This window comes from Delphinus delphis, chromosome X (genome assembly GCF_949987515.2).
Source record: "Delphinus delphis chromosome X, mDelDel1.2, whole genome shotgun sequence".
Classification (NCBI taxonomy): domain Eukaryota; kingdom Metazoa; phylum Chordata; class Mammalia; order Artiodactyla; family Delphinidae; genus Delphinus; species Delphinus delphis.
Genome location: NC_082704.1, coordinates 99,020,666 through 99,039,590, shown reverse-complemented (window position 1 = coordinate 99,039,590; position 18,925 = coordinate 99,020,666). Strand labels below are relative to the sequence as shown.

At 36.8% G+C, this 18,925-nt stretch overlaps 1 protein-coding gene across 1 annotated transcript in view; it reads left to right on the top strand.

The window, feature by feature from the left end:
• The window catches only part of DMD (dystrophin), a 2,124,682-nt gene that overhangs the window by 502,851 nt on the left and 1,602,906 nt on the right, over window positions 1-18,925 (top strand). Inside the window, exons 8-9 of the mRNA XM_060001925.1 lie at window positions 14,990-15,171; window positions 16,394-16,525. Of these exons, the coding sequence (XP_059857908.1) occupies window positions 14,990-15,171; window positions 16,394-16,525 (314 nt within the window). The remainder of the gene's footprint in view (window positions 1-14,989; window positions 15,172-16,393; window positions 16,526-18,925) is intronic.

Genomic DNA, 18,925 nt, shown 5'->3' with positions numbered 1-18,925 from the left:
TTGTTAAATGTTTTTTGCATTTTCTCTATTTCCAAGATTTTGGATCATCTTTACTCTCCTTATTCTTTACTGTTTTTCAGGTAGACTGCCTATTTCCTCTTCATTTGTTAGGTCTGGTGTGTTTTTACCTTGCTTCTTCATCTGCTGTGTGTTTTTCTGCCTTCTCATTTTGCTTAACTTACTGTGTTTGGAGTCTCCTTGTCACAGGCTGCAGGTTCATAGTTGCCATTGTTTTTGGTGTCTGTCTCCAGTGGCTAAGTTTGGTTCAGTGGATTGTGTAGACTTCCTGGTGCAGGGGACTGGTGCCTGTGTTTTGGTGAATGAGTCTGGATCTTGTCCTTTTGGTGGGAAGGTCCACGTCTAGTGGTGTGTTTTGGGGTGTCTGTGGGGTACAAGCTCAATGAGTAGCTGGAGAACAGAGTTTTGGAAATTTGTTGCATTTTGGATTTGATAATTTAAACGCAGTACACTTCACTTTGATTAGCCTCACACAGAAGACATTTGATGTTTGGTTACAAAGCATTCAGTGTAAAGTTGGTTTATCTGAAACTTGTAAAGTCAGGATTGGTTGAGAATTTCCATTTAATTGACTTTTACCCACCAGCTTCTGTGCATTTGTTTTCAGGCACTATCAGAATGTTTGGTCTTAACACCACAGAGTCCCCACTCCCATTTAATTCCCCCAGAAATCTCGGAAAGGTAGCAGATTTGTGGAAGGCAATTTTTTTTTTCTTTTTATACAATGAAGCAGTAGAAACTAAGTGATAGGGATAAATTGGTAGGGGGTAAATTGAGGATTTTGAAATCATTTATTTTTAATTTTGCTTCCCCATTAGAATCAAAGTTCCATGAGAACAGATCTCTGGGCTTATTTATTTACCACTGTATCCACAAAGACTAGGATTTATATCTGTGTCCTCAAAAACTAGTTTGGTACAAAGTAGTAACTCAGTAAACATTTGTTAAAAATATTTTTCACTGTCTCATATTGTCAGTCGGATACTTTTCAGAATCAGTAACATCACTTCTAGCTACCATTATTTATTTGATTGAATACACAATGTATATTTGCATAGGTATCTTTAGCATTGCTTGTTCAATGGCCAGAAAGCTGAACTAGTTTTCAGTGTATCTGAAATCTCCTGTAAGCACCTGATTTTTTGGTTTTGTTTTTCCCGTTAGACCCTAGGTAAGCGTTATGCATGTTTTTTTTCCCGATATGCGGGGCTCTCACTGCTGTGGCCTCTCCCATTGCGGAGCAGAGGCTCCGGACGCCCAGGCTCAGCGGCCATGGTTCACAGGCCTAGCCGCTCCATGGCATGTGGGATCTTTCCAGACTGGGGCACGGACCCGTGTCCTTTACATCGGCAAACAGACTCTGAACCACTGTGCCACCAGGGAAGCCCAGCTTTATGTATTTTGAGCACTGTTTTCTACTTCTACCAGGATTACAGTCATAGTTTTCTGCTAGGTATACCATAAGCACCTTGATAGGAATAATTGGATGTTTAAAAGATAAAATTTTTTAGTGTTTCTCAAGTATAAATAAAAGCCTATAGTTTTTATCATTAATTTTTGCATGAGAGTGAATCATCTTCATTAATACAAATTATTTTCATTACTTTATTTTTTAGCCCTTTAATGAGAAGCATTGTTATTAGATGATAAAAGCAACTTGGATCAGTGAGTGAAATGCTAAAATTATGGAACGGCTTAATTAAGGGGTACTTAATTTAGTGAGGGCAGAACATGTATTGTAGAATATTAAATAATTTAACTGGAGTGGATCTGTGTGAGTTATTTTCTTACTAGAATACTGTATATCCATTGTGTACAATGACTTGTAAATGGAAAATGCATGTATGTAGTGATGGATGAAAAATATTAAAATTGAAAATAACAATCTAGCCCTTTAATGAATTAGTTCATTGCTGTGATATCACCTACAGTTTACAAATTCTGGTGCTTAGAGATCAGATGACATTATGACATTGTCTCTTAATTTATAGACCTCCGGTGTAAACCCACTCTGCTTCAAGCAGTAAGTTCTTTAGAATTTCACATCTGTGTGTTTGGTTATTTTAGCAAACACAGGATTTTTTTTATTGTGTTTACAAATCTGTGTTTACATTTTCATACTTAGAGCTATCTCACCATGTCTGGTTTGGGACCACAAGTTTCTTCTTTCCAGTTCACCCGTTCCCCTTTTCTTACAGCAAATTTATTTATTGTTTTGTTCCTAATACCAATTCTGTAGAAACTGATCCAGGTTTATTCTGATCATGGTTTCTAGATGACATCCTTCTTAATTTTGCTATAAAGCTCTTAAAAGCCTGACCAAACATTGTGAGTGCATGTTTATAAATCTCTTATCTTTGAAATCCTACTTCTGATTACACATGATATACATTATAATCCAGTATTTCAGTTCCTGCCTTTCTCCTGGCAGAAAACTGACCTGAGGGTTAGACAGTGGAGGCTCCCGTTTAGATTTCCCAGAGATATTTAAGGTTGTGTCTGGCATCTGGCTAATCACACTTTCTGGAGGTTGATTGCCCAAGATAAGAACAGTTTTGTTGAAAACACCAGTTTCCTAACAAACTCATTCATATTGACTTTTTGGGAATGACGGCATACTAAAAGAAAACTTGGTGCAACTTTGATTTTATTGCCTCTGTTTGATCTTTACAGGTATTTTATTATAGAATATAGTATCTAATTATAAAATTAGTGAGTGCAGAATATTGTGGAAGATACAGATAGGATGAAAGAGAAAAAGTAAATTATTTTCAATCCCACCAGCATACCCATTTCACTAATGTCTTTTTTTGTGTGTGTGTGGTACGCGGACCTCTCACTGTTGTGGCCTCTGCCGTTGCGGAGCACAGGCTCTGGACGCGCAGGCTCAACAGCCATGGCTCACGGGCCCAGCCGCTCCGCGGCATGTGGGATCTTCCCGGACCTGGGCACGAACCCATGTCCCCTGCATCGGCAGGCAGGCTCTCAACCACTGCGCCACCAGGGAAGCCCCACTAATGTCTTAAAGTATGTTCCCCTAGTCTTTTCCATAAAAGTTTTTATTATATTCTATGTAAATTATTCATCCTTATCTTTGACGTTACTTTATAAAGAATTTATTTTCATATATTATCAAATATTCTTCAAAAGCAACATTTTGAATGGCTTTGTAGTACATACAATTATTATTTTTTTTTTCATTTTAAAAAGTTTTATTATCATCAAAGATATGCATATACATAGTTCGAGGAGTCAGAGTTTTAAGACTTGAAACAAAAAACTAGTTGTCTTTTGTCCCAACCCTCTTCACCCACGATTCCCGCAACCCAGGGTGGGAGTCTTTCCAGCTTCCAATTTTCTAGCTGAAGCCTTTGATTTTGCCTCCATGGTTCTAAATAGAAAGCTTATCCTGCTTTCTCTTGGTTTTTCAGATTTAAACATTATCCAATGAGTTCCTACAATAAAAGATGAGGATTTAGCTCTCGTAAGAGCTGCATACTTACTGCCATCTCCAACACACATTTCACCTTTCTCTAGTCTTCGAGTATAGTTATATCCTAGTTTTTGGCATTGTAAATGTTTTAATCTGAGTAATGACATCTTCAGTTGTAAAAACTTTTTAAGTATCAGTTTTGCTTTTTTGCTGACTTTTATATCATCTTGGCTTTTAGGTCCCTCTCCCAAACAGTGGGCTCTTTTTACTCATTTTTTTAAAAAATTAAGTTATTATTTATACAGAGTAAAATACATCCTTTTTTAATGTGCAGTTCTGTGAGTTTTGAGAAATGTATACAATTGTATAATTGCCACAACAACCAGGATACAGAACAGTTTCATCAGTTTAAAAAATTCCCCCATACTCATTTATAGCCAACCCTTCCCCCACTCCCAGCCCCTGGCATCCAGTGAACAGTTTTCTGGTCCCATAGGTTTGCCTTTGCAAGATGGTCATATAAATGGAAACATCCAGGGACTTCCCTGGTGGTCAGGTGGTTAAGAATCCGCCTTCCAATGCAGGGGACGTGGGTTCGATCCTGGTTGGGGAACTAAGATTCCACATGCCATGGGACAAGTACTGAGCCTGTGTGCTGCAGAAAAGACCCAGCACAGCCAAAATTAAAATAAACAAACAAACAAACAAACAAACAAAACCCATCCAGTATGTAGTCTTTTATTTATTTATTTGGCTGTGCAGCAGGATTGTGTGATCTTAGTTCCCTGACCAGTGATTGAAACCGGGCCCCCTGCAGTGGAAGCACAGAGTTCTAACCACTGGCCCTCCAGGGAATTCCCCGGTATGTAGTCGTTTTTTTGAATTTTTGAATTTAATATAATTTAATTTTCTTATACAGCAGGTTCTTATTAGTCATCAGTTTTATACACATCAGTGTACACATGTCAGTCCCAATTGCCCAATTCAGCACACCACCATCCCCACCCCACTGCAGCTTTCCCCCCTTGGTGTCCATACGTTTGTTCTCTATATCTGTGTCTCAACTTCTGCCCTGCAAACCTGTTCATCTGTACCATTTTTCTAGGTTCCATATGCATGGGTTAATATACGGTATTTGTTTTTCTCTTTCTGACTTACTTCACTCTGTATGACAGTCTTTACATCCATGCATGTCTCAACAAATGACCCAGTTTTGTTCCTTTTTATGGCTGAGTAATATTCCATTGTATATATGTACCACATGTTCTTTAAGCATTCATCTTTCAGTGGGCATTTAGGTTGCTTCCATGACCTGGCTATTGTAAATAGTGCTGCAGTGAACATTGAGGTACATGTGTCTTTTTGAATTATGGTTTTCTCTGGGTATATGCCCAGTAGTGGGATTGCTGGATCATATGGTAATTCTATTTTTAGTATTTTCAGGAACCTCCATACTGTTCTCCATAGTGGCTTTATCAATTTATATTCCCACCAACAGTATAAGATGGTTCCCTTTTCTCCACACCCTCTCCAGCATTTATTGTTTGTAGATTTTTTGATGATGCCCATTCTAATTGGTGTGAGGTGATACCTCATTGGAGTTTTGATTTGCATTTCCCTAATAATCAGTGATATTCAGCAGCTTTTCATGTGCTTCTTGGCCATCTGTATATCTTCTTTGTAGAAATGTCTATTTAGGTCTTTTGCCCATTTTTGGATTGCGTTGCTTGTTTTTTTAATATTGAGCTGCATGAACTGTTTATATATTTTGGTGATTAAGCCTTTGTCCGTTGATTCGTTTGCAAGTATTTTCTCCCATTCTGGGGGCTGTCTTTTCGACTTGTTTATGGTTTCCTTTGTTGTGCAAAAGCTTTGAAGTTTCATTAGGTCCCATTTGTTTATTTTTGTTTTTATTTCCATTACTCTAGGAGGTGGATAAAAAAAGATGTTGCTGTGATTTATGTCAAAGAGTGTTCTTCCTATATTTTCCTCTAAGAGGTTTCTAGTGTCCAGTCTTACATTTAGGTCTCTAATCCATTTTGAGTTTATTTTTGTGTATGGTGTTAGGGAGTGTTCTAATTTCATTCTTTTACATGCAGCTGTCCAGTTTTCCCAACACCAGTTATTGAATAGACAGTCTTTTCTCCATTGTATATCCTTGCCTCCTTTGTCATAGATTAGTTGACCATAGGTGCGTGGGTTCATCTCTGGGCTTTCTATCTTGTTCCATTGATCTGTGTTTCTGTTCTTGTGGCAGTACCATATTGTCTTGATTACTGTAGCTTTGTAGTATAGTCTGCAGTCACTGAGTCTGATTCCTCCAGCTCCGTTTTTTTCCCTCAAGACTGCTTTGGCTATTCGGGGTCTTCTGTGTCTCCATACAAATTTTAAGATTTTTTGTTCTACTTCCGTAAAAAATGCCATTGGTAATTTGATAGGGATTGCACTGAATCTGTGGATTGCTTTGGGTAATATAGTCATTTTCACACTATTGATTCTTCCAATCCAAGAACATGGAATACCTCTCCATCTGTTGGTATCACCTTTAATTTCATTCATCAGTGTCTTATAGTTTTCTGCATACAGGTCTTTTGTCTCCCTAGGTAGGTTTATTCCTAGGTATTTTATTCTTTTTGTTGCAGTGGTAAATGGGAGTTTTTCCTTAATTTCTTTTAGATTTTTAATCATTAGTGTATAGGAACGCAAGAGATTTCTCTGCATTAATTTTGTATCCTGCAACTTAACCAAATTCATTGATTAGCTCTAGTAGTTTTCTGGTGACATCTTTAGAATTCTCTATGTATAGCATCATGTCATCTGCAAACAGTGACAGTTTTACTTCTTCTTTTCCAATTTGTATTCCTTTTATTTCTTTTTCTTCTCTGATTGCTCTGGTTAGGACTTCCACAACTGTGTTGAATAATAGTTGTGAGAGTGGACAAGCTTGTCTTCTTCCTTATCTTAGTGGAAATGTTTTCAGGTTTTCACCATTGAGAATGATGTTGGCTGTGGATTTGTCATATGTGGCCTTTATTATGTTGAGGTAGGTTCCCTCTATGCCGACTCTCTTGAGAGTTTTTATCATAAATGGGTGTTGAATTTTGTCAAAAGCTTTTTCTGCATCTATTGAGATGATCATATAGTTTTTCACCTTGATTGATTTGCGTATATTGAAGAATCCTTGCATTCCTGGGATAAATCCCACTTGATCATGGTGTATGATCCTTTTAATGTGTTGTTAGGTTCTGTTTGCTAGTATTTTGTTGAGGATTTTTGCATCTATATTCATCAGTGATATTGGTCTGTAATTTTCTTTTTTTGTAGTATCTTTGTCTGGTTTTGGTATCAGGGTGATAGAATGAGTTTGAGAGTGTTCCTTCCTCTGCAATTTTTTGGAAGAGTTTGAGAAGGATGGGTGTTAGCTCTTCTCTAAATGTTTGATAGAATTCACCTGTGAAGCCATCTGGTCCTGGACTTTTGTTTGTTGGAAGATTTTGTTTGTTTGTTTGTTTGTTTGCGGTATGCGGGCCTCTCAGTGTTGTGGCCTCTCCCGTTGCGGAGCACAGGCTCCGGACGCTCAGGCTTAGTGGCTGTAGCTCACGGGGCCATCCACTCCGTGGCATGTGGGATCTTCCCGGACCGGGGCATGAACCCGTGTCCCTTGCATTGGCAGGCGAACTCTCAACCATTGTGCCACCAGGGAAGCCCTGTTGGAAGATTTTTAATCACAGGTTCAATTTCATTACTTGTGCTTGCTCTATTCGTATTTTCTGTTTCTTCCTGGGTCAGTCTCGGAAGGTTATACCTTTCTAAGAATTTGTCCATTTCTTCCAGGTTTTCTGTTTTATTGGCATAGAGTTGCTTGTAGTAGTCTCTTAGGATGTTTTGTATTTCTGCAGTATCTGTTGTGACTTCTCCTTTTTCATTTCTAATTTTATTGATTTGAGTCCTCTCCCTCTTTTTCTTGATGCGTCTTGCTAATGGTTTATCAATTTTGTTTATCTTCTCAAAGAACCAGCTTTTAGTTTTATTGATCATTGCTAATGTTTTCTTTGTTTCTATTTCATTTATTTCTGCTCTGATCTTTATGATTTCTTTCCTTCTGCTAAATTTAGATTTTGTTTGTTCTTCTTTCTCTAGTTCCATTAGGTGTAAGGTTAGATTGTTTATTTGAGGTGTTTCTTGTTTCTTGAGGTAAGCTTGTATACCTATAAACTTGCCTCTTCGAACTGCTTTTGCTGCATCCCATAGGTTTTGGAACGTCATGTTTTCCTTGTCATTTGTCTGTAGGTATTTTTTGATTTCCTCTTTGATTTCTTCGGTGATCTCTTGTTTATTTTGTAACATATTGTTTAGGCTCCAAGTGTTTGTATTCTTTATGTTTTTTTTCCCCCTGTAATTGATTTTGAATCTCATAGTGTTGTGGTCAGAAAAGATGCTTGAAATGATTTCAGTTTTCTTAAATTTACTCAGGCTTGGTGTGTGACCCAATACGTGATCTATCCTAGAGAATGTTCCGTGCGCACTTGAGAAGAAAGTGTAATCTGCTGTTTTTGGTTGGAATGTCCTATAAATATCAATTAAATCTATCCAGTCTATTGTGTCATTTAAAGCTTCTGTTTCCTTATTTATGTTCATTTTGGATGATCTGTCCTTTGCTGTACGTGACGTGTTAAAGTCCCCCACTATTATTGTGTTACTGTCGATTCCCTCTTTTTTACCTGTTAGCAGATGCCTTATGTATTCAGGTGCTCTTATGTTAGGTGCATATATATTTATAATTGTTATATCTTCTTCTTGGATTGATCCCTTGATCATTATGTAGTGTCATTCCTTGTCTCTTGTAACATTCTTTATTTTAAAGTCTATTTTATCTGATACGAGTATTGCTACTCTAGCTTTCTTTTGATTTCCATTTGCATGGAATATCTTTCCATCCCCTCACTTTCAGTCTGTATGTGTCCCTAGGTCTGAAGTAGGTCTCTTGTAGACAGCATATATATGGGCCTTTTTTTTTGTATCCATTCAGCAAACCTGTGTCTTTTGGTTGGAGCATTTAATGCATTCACGTTTAAGGTAATTATTTATATGTATATTCCTATGACCATTTTCTTAAGTATCTTGGGTTTATTTTTGTAGGTCCTTTTATTTTCTTGTGTTTCCCACTTAGAGAAGTTATTTAGCATTTGTTGTAGTCCTGGTTTGGTGGTGCTGAATTCTCTTAGGTTTTGCTTGTCTGTAAAGCTTTTGATTTCTCCATCGAATCTGAATGAGATCATTGCCAGGTAGAGCAATCTTGGTTGTAGGATCTTCCCTTTCATCACTTTAAGTGTATCATGCCACTTCCTTCTGGCTTGTAGAGTTTCTGATGAGAAATAAGCTGTTATCCTTATGGGTGTTCTGTGTTATATGTCATTTTTCCCTCTCTTCTTTCAGTAATTTTTCTTTGTCTTTACTTTTTGCCAGTTTGATTACTGTGTGTCTCGGCGTGTTTCTCCTTGGGTTTATCATGTATGGGACTCTCTGCACTTCCTGGTCTTGGGTGGCTATTTCCTTTCCCATGTTAGAGAAGTTTTCGAGTATAATCCCTTCATATATTTTCCCTGGTCCTTTCTCTCTCTGTTCTCCTTCTGGGACCCCTATAATGCAAATGTTGTTGCGTTCAATGTTGACCAGAGGTCTCTTAGGCTGTCTTAATTTCTTTTCATTCTTTTTTCTTTATTCTGTTCTGCAGCAGTGAATTCCACCATTCTGTCTTCCAGATCACTTATCCGTTCTTCTGCCTCATTTTTTCTGCTATTGATTCCTTTTAGTGTATTTTTAAGTTCAGTTATTGTATTGTTCATCTGTGTTTGTTTGTTCTTTAATTCTTCTAGGTCTTTGTTAAACATTTCTTGCATCTTCTCAATCTTTGCCTCCATTCTTTTGCCTAGGTCATAGATCATCTTCACTATCATTATTCCGAATCCTTTTTTCTGGAAAGTTGCCTATCTCTACTTCATTTAGTTGTTTTTCTGGGGTTTTCTCTTGTTCCTTCATGGTACATAGTCCTCTGCCTTTTCATCTTGTCTATCTTTCTGTGAATATGGTTTTTGTTCCACAGGCTGCAGGATTGTAGTCCTTTTTGCTTCTGATGTGTGCCTTCTGGTGGATGAGGGTATCTAAGAGGCTTGTGCGAGTTTCCTGATGGGAGGGACTGGTGGTGGGTATAGGTGACTCTTTCTCTGGTGGGCAGAGGTCAGTAAAACTTTAATCCACTTGACTGCTGATGGGTGGGGCTGGGTTCCCTCCATGTCGGTTGTTTGGCCTTAGGCAACCCAACACTGGAGCCTACCTGGGCTGTTTGGTGGGGCTAATGGCAGACTCTGGGAGGACTCATGCCAAGGAGTACTTCCCAGAACTTCTGCTGCCAGTGTCCTTGTCCTCACGGTGAGCCACAGCCACCCCCTGCCTCTCCAGGAGACCCTCCAACTCTAGCAGGTGTGTCTGGTTTGGTCTCCCCCGGGGCCACTGGTTCTTCCCCTGGATCCCGATGCACACACTGCTTTATGTGTGCCATCCAAGAGTGGAGTCTCTGTTTCCCCCATTCCTGTCGAAGTCCTGCAGTCAAATCCCACTAGCCTTCAAAGTGTGATTCTGTAGGAATTCCTCCTCCCGTTGCCAGACCCTCAGGTTGGGAAGCCTGACGTGGGGCTCAGAACCTTCACTCCAGTGGGTGGACTTCTGTGGTATAAGTGTTCTCCAGTCTGTGAGTCACCCACCCAGAAGTTATGGGATTTGATTTTACTGTAATTTTGCCCCTCCTACCCTCTCATTGTGGCTTTTCCTTTCTCTTTGGATGTGGGGCATCTTTTGTGGTGAGTTCCAGTGTCTTCCTGTCGATCGTTGTCCAGCAGGTAGTTGTGATTCTGGTGTTCTCGCAAGAGGGAGTGAGAGCACGTCCTTCTACTCTGCCATCTTGGTTCAGGGCCTAGTATGTCCCGATACAATTATATATTTGATCATTTCTAATTTTAGTTTTATGTCAAGCAATTTGGAATGGTCTGAATATTTTTCTTTTTTGTGTGATAAATATTTATTTTATAATTGTAAAGAGGGCTTAAATTTCACATTGTTCATATAAATCTTCTTTTACATTTCTGATTATTTCCTTGTGGTGGATTCCTAGAAGGAAAATTACTGGGTCATTGAATATGATTGTTTTTAGATATAGCCAAAATATTTTTTGTAATGTTGGAACCAACTGATACTCTTCCAGCAATGTAGGAGTTTGGCCAAATTACTGACACTTCTGCAACATTAATTGTTATCCTTTTGTCATTCTTTGATAATTTGATAGGCAATGGAGTATAATTAAACACTTCCATCTTTATTTAATTTGCATTTCTTTGATTACTGCTGAAATTGCATTTTTATGTGTATTTACTCTTGTTATACCTCACTTATTAGAAATAGAAATCACTACTACTATGGAGAGTGTAGGTGATGTTTGGTAATGGAACCACATAGATCACAGGGTCATCATTTAGATAATGACTTTGAGATACTTGGTTTTCAAATGCACTAAGATAGCCTTCTCTGAAAAAATGAAGGTAAGGTACTGAAAAGTATGATGCACTGACTGGGTTCCAATTCTGACTTGAACTAGCTTTTGAACTTGACATCAAACCACTGTGGCCTTCAGTTTCTTTGAAAAATATGCAATTTCCCTAAATGGTTTATTTGTTCCATTATAGCCCTCAGTATTAAAATTCTGGTGACTATAGAAACACTCATCAGAATCAGTGTTATTGTTCATAAAATAACATTTTCTGGCAGTATTATGAGTTGTCAAAATCTCCATCCTGAACTGGTTTCAAAGACTGGATTAGAAATTATTAATTTAACCTTTTGTGGCAATCAACCCATTATATAATAGGGTTTTTAGTGCAAAGGTAACTTTTATATAATTTTAAGTTCTTATTTTGGGGGTTCACCCACTTCTTTCAATTTGTGTATTTTAATGTCTTATAATAAAAAAAAAAGGAAATCACATCCCATCATTCTCACCTTCCTTAAATTCTTAGGTTTGGTGGGTAAACCCAGGGGTCAAGAGATTTATGAACATTCAGACTTGGAGTAGGTTGATGTCACCTTTAGAAGCATGGTTGGTTACTCAGGTGAGACCACTGTTAATTGGTTTGCATTCAGAATTTTGTTCATTGGAGCAAGTCCACTTCAGATTGGCAGTTTCAGAAGGGACGGGTTGATGTTGGTTAGCTTGCAGAAGCATGATCAAGACCATGTAGGCAGGTAATTGCTAATTGATTAAATGAGATTGAAACCTGTATTGGTGGCTACTTGTTACCATAGCTACAGAACAAGCAGTTTCCTCCTTCAATCCTCCTTCTTCCATTTCATTTTCAGTTTATTAATCTTTGTACCCCCAGGACTTAGGGCAGGATTTTGTATATAGGCATTCGCAAAGACTATGGAGTAAATGATCTGAAATTGAATGAAGTTATTTTGGGGATGTCTTAGAATTTCTATCATGCATCCCCTTGTTTTCACTACATAGCCTATTTTAGTTCTCTGACACCTCCTATCTGGATTGGGTCCCAGCCTCTTACTTGCCTCTAGTGTTTTTCTCCTTCATTCCATTCTGCGCTTAATGGTTTTACTTTACAAGAATTTTAATGGTGTCACAGTCTTGATCAAAAGTAGTTAGTTACTCTCTAACCTATTGAACTAAGGCCAAATTGACTACTTTGCTATTGATGATCCCTTAGTGTTCCACATACAAGCTTCCCATTTTTTCCTGTTAATCACTATTCTCAACTCTGTGGCTAAGACACCCAAAGGCTCTCTTCCCAGAATATGTCTAATCTGTCCCTACCTCTGCACTTTTACTCATGCTTTTCTACTGCCTAGAATACCTTTCTCCATTTAATTAGGTTTTCCCCTAATGAAACCCTATACAAATTTATTTCAGTTTTCTATTCATAAAGAATTTTCTGATCCTCCAGTAATGTATGCTTTCTTCCTTTTTCTGAACATATTAAAGCACTGGCTATGCCAATTAGAGGAACACATTTTAAATTCTCTTTAGCAGTGCAATTATTTTGTTCTTCTTATTTATTTTATTATTCCAAACTGTAAGCAGAATCCATGGATTCTCTATCTTGTTAATCTCCTGGATAATCTATTAAAAATATTTAAAATTTAATATGTCTTTAGTAAATATATTTGGAAGGAATTCAACATATTTTAGAATATCTAAATTCCTTTTGGTAAAAACAAAAAGAAATACTGGATTCTACCTACTAGTACAGCTGAATCGTGTACAGCTTCTGAGGTGGGATGGTAATAGATTGGGGCAAAAATATCAATGGTTTGATCCAATAGTGATTGTAGTGATTGATATTTATGAATATTCACGTTCATCCAAAAGGTGTTTTATGTAGATAAAATATGCTACAATTTTTGACATTTGCTTGGGGCAATAGAAATAATGCTAGATCTGTTTTTACCTTTATTTATTTTGATCATGGTTTGCATTTGAGGCCAGACATACATATGCACATGTCTAATATAGCAGTAAATAGTCATGGAACTTTTTATTTACACAGACAATCTTTTAAAATTCAGTGCCTTTCTCACAGCATGGTTTTATTTAATGCACTAAAAAATAAACAATTCTAAATTTTGCTCATTACAGATAAAACTGACTAGTTACTAGTGAGAAGGAAGAAAACATTCTAGAGTTTCAAAAACATATTGTGAAGAAGTATAGTATCTGCCATACAATGAACACTTGAAAAACAATTATCAAATGAAAGGTAGATTTTAGAATTTCAAAGCTAAGTTAGTAAGATTTTTTTTTTTAGAAAGGCAGTACTTATACACAAGGTATTCTTTAGTTCTTTCCTAAAAAATATTTGCAAAAAATTATCTTCACCATCTGTTGGCTAATAATTAAATTATAATAGGGAGCAGAGAATATGTATTATATATCAATAACTTTGTACCTTTAAGCCTTATGCATTTAAGTGTCCAGTAAGTATCTTTTGAAAACAAGTAAGCAAAACAACGAAGCAGAAGGTAATGTAAGAGCGTGCTTCTGTGTCATTTTTTTCGACCCTTGTTACTCAAAGTATGGTCTTCAAGTCAGCAGCTTCAGCATCACCTGGGAGCTTGCTGGAAATGCAGAGCCTCACGCTCCACCCAGACCTACTGAATCCGATTCTGATTTTAAAAAGATCCCCAGGTGATTCATATGCACATTAAAAATTAAGAAGGACTGCATTATACCATGGATAGAAGCAGACCAAGGAACATTAGCTAACTTTTTGCTTCTCTGTAACTCTTTTTAAAAATGCTTTAAAAATAATTGTTCTGATTAATCATGTTCCTGTGACTTGCGAAGTAATGGAGTTAAGTGACCTGTTCAACCTCCTTTTATGCTTGTGAACTTGAAATTTGACTGTTGTCTTTTTAACTTATAAACAGAACACCTGACCAAAATATACATATTTAACTTAAAACAGATCTTTTAATGCTAGCTGAGCTAGGATAAATTTATGGCAAGAAAAATGCCTGGCACATTGCTGCTAAGTTGTCTTGGCCTCCTGCCAGGATTTATGTTTAACACTTCTGGGATTAATGGTACTCTTCACATAAAGGATTGTTTTTGCATTTGGTTCCCTGGAATGAGCACAGTGGGTAAATTGTGATGCCAAGTAGCAAAAGAAGCTTTTGAAGGAGCTGCCACTTATTATATGTGTTATTACGAATTATTATTGACTTTAAATGCTGGATTTCTTTCATTCCCTAGATGTGGCAAAGGACATAACATCAGATCAACTTTATGTGAAGGACTTTTAAATTTATCTCTAACGTCTAAGAAGGAAAGCGACATCTGACTTTAACAGATGCACCATAATGTAAAGAAATATTTTTAATGTAGTTAAGGAATATTACAAATCATTATTCTTATGGTATATAGTTGTTTTATTTTATTTTGATTGTAGAAATACACGGTTCGTTTCAACACAGAGACATTATTTTGCTCTTTACATGCTTAATCATGTAAGCATGTAATGATTGATTAGGAGGTGCAAGCTTTCTTTACTGGAAGCCAGGGCATTAAGCTCTTTGGTGTAATTGTTTAATTACCAGTGCACCATTTTAATTGACATGCTATTATAACTTCCCATGGAAAGGAAGATGCAATCTTTTATTTTTGTTTCTTATCTAATGAAAACCACTCTCTTAGATGGGCTAGTTTGGCAATTTGACTTAGGAAAAAGTATTGCCGAATGAAGTTTTTATGTGAACAAGGAAAAGAAATTAACTTTAGTGCTCATCTCATTGGTCTGCCAAATTGGAAGGACATTTTAGGCCTGATTATCATGTTCTAATTAGTCTCTGGAGGACATTCATGGACAATCGAGTGCTCATTAATCTGTCTTCTTCCTGTAACATTGATTTGTTCATTCCCCTTTTAGACACTCAAATATAGAAACCAAAAATTGATGTGTGGTGTTAATATGCTTACAGATGTTGCCACCACTTATCCAGATAAGAAGTCCATCTTAATGTACGTCACATCACTCTTCCAAGTTTTGCCTCAACAAGTGAGCATTGAAGCCATCCAGGAGGTGGAGATGTTGCCAAGGCCATCAAAAGTTACTAGAGAAGAGCATTTTCAGTTACATCATCAAATGCACTATTCTCAACAGGTAAAAGATCGAAAGAATAGCTAATATCAATGATATTTTCTGTTTTATATGGATTTTTAGATATCATACACACATATCTATATTGTCTATGGATGGATACACATATATGTATATATAGCATAGTATATATATATGTATATATATTCACACACACGTACAAAAATATATGTATATATAGCTTTGTGTGTGTGTCTGTGTGTCTATTTGGAGAGAGAGAGAGGGAGAGAGAGGGAGCGGAATCTGTAAACCTAAATTTCATCTGATACAATGGACAATAATGTTGTTTTCAAGGCACATTGTTAAAATACTCTGCTATTGATATGCACCATGTTATAGGAATATGGGACACAAAATACATTGCATTTCCATTGTGTAAAGTGAAATAAAATAAAAGATAGACTCATATACACATTAAACTTTCCATCAACTAGAGCAAAAAGCGAAGAACTAGACCAAGAGCAGAGGCAAGTACTCTGTTTAATAATGTTTTCTTATTTTTAGTGGCAGCTTGCTGTTGTAGTAACAAATTTTGCATACTCAAGGTAATATTTTTGATAAGATAAAATTAGTTTAAAATAGTTTAAATAAAAATTAAATAGAGAATACATATGATAAAGACTTTTATGATATTGTACAGAATCCAGTGGGATTCTTCTGTTACATTGCTAGTTCTTCTTCCCAACGGTGTATATTTAGGGTATTTTTTTCCTTAACTTTCTTTGACACAAACAATGATGAAAAAGCCTTTAGCAAAATTTCTGCTGAAGGCATGGAAAGCTCTCAGGCCTAATTTTCTCACTCTACTGAACTAATTCTATATTTAGCTTATGAAAGCTTCAGTCCTTTCCAAGGTATTGACGTGATGAATTCTGGTTTTGTTTACTTTGAGTTCAGAGAAGATTGCTTTGGGTTGCTTGTTTTTGCCAGTTTGAAGAGCAGCATGCCATATTAGTGCTGGAGGTGTGTCAGGATGGAATCTTTATGGTTAAATCCCATCCTCCTCTCTTCCCTGACTACCTGTTCTCCAACATGACATTGAGCACCACAATTCTTGGAGTGTACCAGTTTCTAATATCACTTATATATATTTAGGATTAAATTTTTCATCTCACTGTTTCCATTTAACATTCGTTTTTTCTAGTGTGTTGGAAAGCAGTCCTTCCAGGGTTACTTACCATGTCTCCTCCTCCTCTCTGTCCCCCTCCCCCGAACCCTTCTGCAGATCACAGTCAGTCTAGCACAGGGCTATGAACGAACTCCTTCCTCTCCTAAGCCTCGGTTCAAGAGCTATGCCTACACACAGGCTGCTTATGTCACCACCTCTGACCCCACACGGAGCCCATTTCCTTCACAGGTCTGTCAACATTTACTCTCTGTTCTCCAAACCAAAGAACTTCTTCACCCAAGATAACCTAACATGGTTTTTGTTTGTTTGAATTTGCAGTGCCTTTTTTTTTCTCCGCCATCAGGAGCCGTTTCATTGTTCTCAGTTGCATTAGATACTGCACATGATGCTGTTTTGTTATTGAGACCTCTCTAGTTTAACGTATGTTGATTCTTCATGAATGGGGATTCTTATAATAGTGATTTGTACTTTCATTATATAATTACCTGTAAGATTAGTTTTTATAAAGGCTACCAACCCAAACACAAAGCTCATTAAAGAGAGGTCATTTAAAAGAATGGGAAAATGGATGAAATTTACTAGTCACATTACTTGGGGAGATTTTCTAGATATCTGATACCTAAAGGAAATATATACTCTATATATTGCCCTTATTATATTTTCACTGTATAAGTATGTACTTATATTCTATTTAAGAAAAATATAGCTGTAAGCTTCTTCATGTGATAGATTTTAATTTTGCCAACTTCAACTTGATAGCAGGCTCTGTAGTATTTATACAAGAAAGTCACACTCAAACCAGGTCAGATTCTATGCACCATTCAGTATTTTCCACGTAATGAATCTTCTCAGTAGCATTTTCCATCATTATTGCAGTGTTGTAGAAAACCTAAAAATACAAGAAATTATAGCCTTGTATATGTTAGAGCATGGGAATGGCATGTGCTAGAATTGCTGGATTTGCTAAAATTTCCTTTTAAAAGAAAATCTCATTTATTTTGTTTAGAAGAGCAATTTGAAGAGTTCTTGCGGAAGTGACTTTTCTCAATGCTACACAATGAATGGGAATTTAGAAGTTATCGTCTTGATCCCATTGGAGAAAAGTACACATTTTTGGAGACTCATCGATTTTTTTTTAAGATAGTGGTTGTATTTAATTAGTGATTTATTTGGCACAGTTAATTGATACATGAAAAATTTTAACACTGAAAACTTCCCCCAGGGGAACGTATTTCAGGGCATAGTTATGCCCTTTATCCTTGGCTAGTTTTCTTGCAAAGTTGAACAGAGGAGATGAGTGAGAATGGTTATGATTATGTGACTCAGCCTCATCTTCAATTAAATTCCCATCCACATGTTCACAAAGTTGTATAGTCTTGAACAAAAAACCTAATCAGTTTCTTCATTATCAGTAAATAAAAAGAATTCTGCCACACATTACTGACTGCTATGTGTATACATTATATGAACTAATAAAATCCTTATAATGACTCTTAGAGGTGGGAGGTGCTATTTTTTATCTCCATTTTAAGTTTAAGCGTACCCACCCTTTCCTTGCTCCTCCTTCTTCTCCCTCCCACCCTCCTGACTCTCCCTGACTCTTTAGGCTTTTTTTTTTTTTTTAAATCACCATCCTCCAGTTGAAACTTCCAAGACTTAATAGGTGTTGTACCTCCTAAAATAAAGAAGTCTTAGCCAAGACAAAAAGAGGAGTATTTTTCCTCCTTATTTTCACTTTATTGAGCTGCCTCTTCTAGAAGGTTTTCTCCAGTGCCTATTCTGGCAGCACGTTTTTACCTCATTACCATCTCATTAAGGCATTGTTCAGGTATGATTCCTTAATGAAGTAATTATAAATGGACTTAATTTTGCTAGACTGTATTTGTTCACTCTCCCTTTGTCTAAATATTACAAAATATGTAATATATCATAAAATATTGAGCAGTTCACATATCTGTTTTAACTTAACATAAGCCATTGAAATAAACCTATTGTTACCCTTTAGAAAAGAAGAAACATGAATCACAGTTGGTGAGGAATGATATATCCTGCCTGTTTCTAAAGGAAGCACATCAGAAGATGGTGTTACACATAGTTAGGTTTGATAAATTTGTGTCTTAACTATTTACTGAGAAAATTTTTTCTAAAGAGTTTCTCAGAGGGGCTGAGCCTGTACTGCCCCCTACAGGTTATATCTGATCCACTTTCAATGATCGGCCAGATTGGGTTCCATTGGAAGGTTTCATTCAAGTGTTTACTTGGTGGTCTATAAGTAAGGGTGCAGTTTTCCATAACAGAAGAGAGAGCCATGTGGGAGACTGTTCCCTATGGGAAACATAAAATGCCTAAATTATTGTAAAAGTTCCCAGTATCTTAGAAACATTAAGTATCCCCATCTGTCCCAACTTAGAAAATCTGATTTATAGTCATTGCAGTTTGTGAACGTGTTGAGGTGAAGTGATCTGACCTATCTCAGGATCTCTGCCTATAAATCAGTTTTTCTCATAATTTACGAAGAAGCAATACTCTCTGGTGTGAACCCTAACTTTTCCTTCATTGTATCACTTAACTACCACCCATTCTTCAATGGAGGACATCCTTTTTATAGTTACACTGAATTCCTATTTT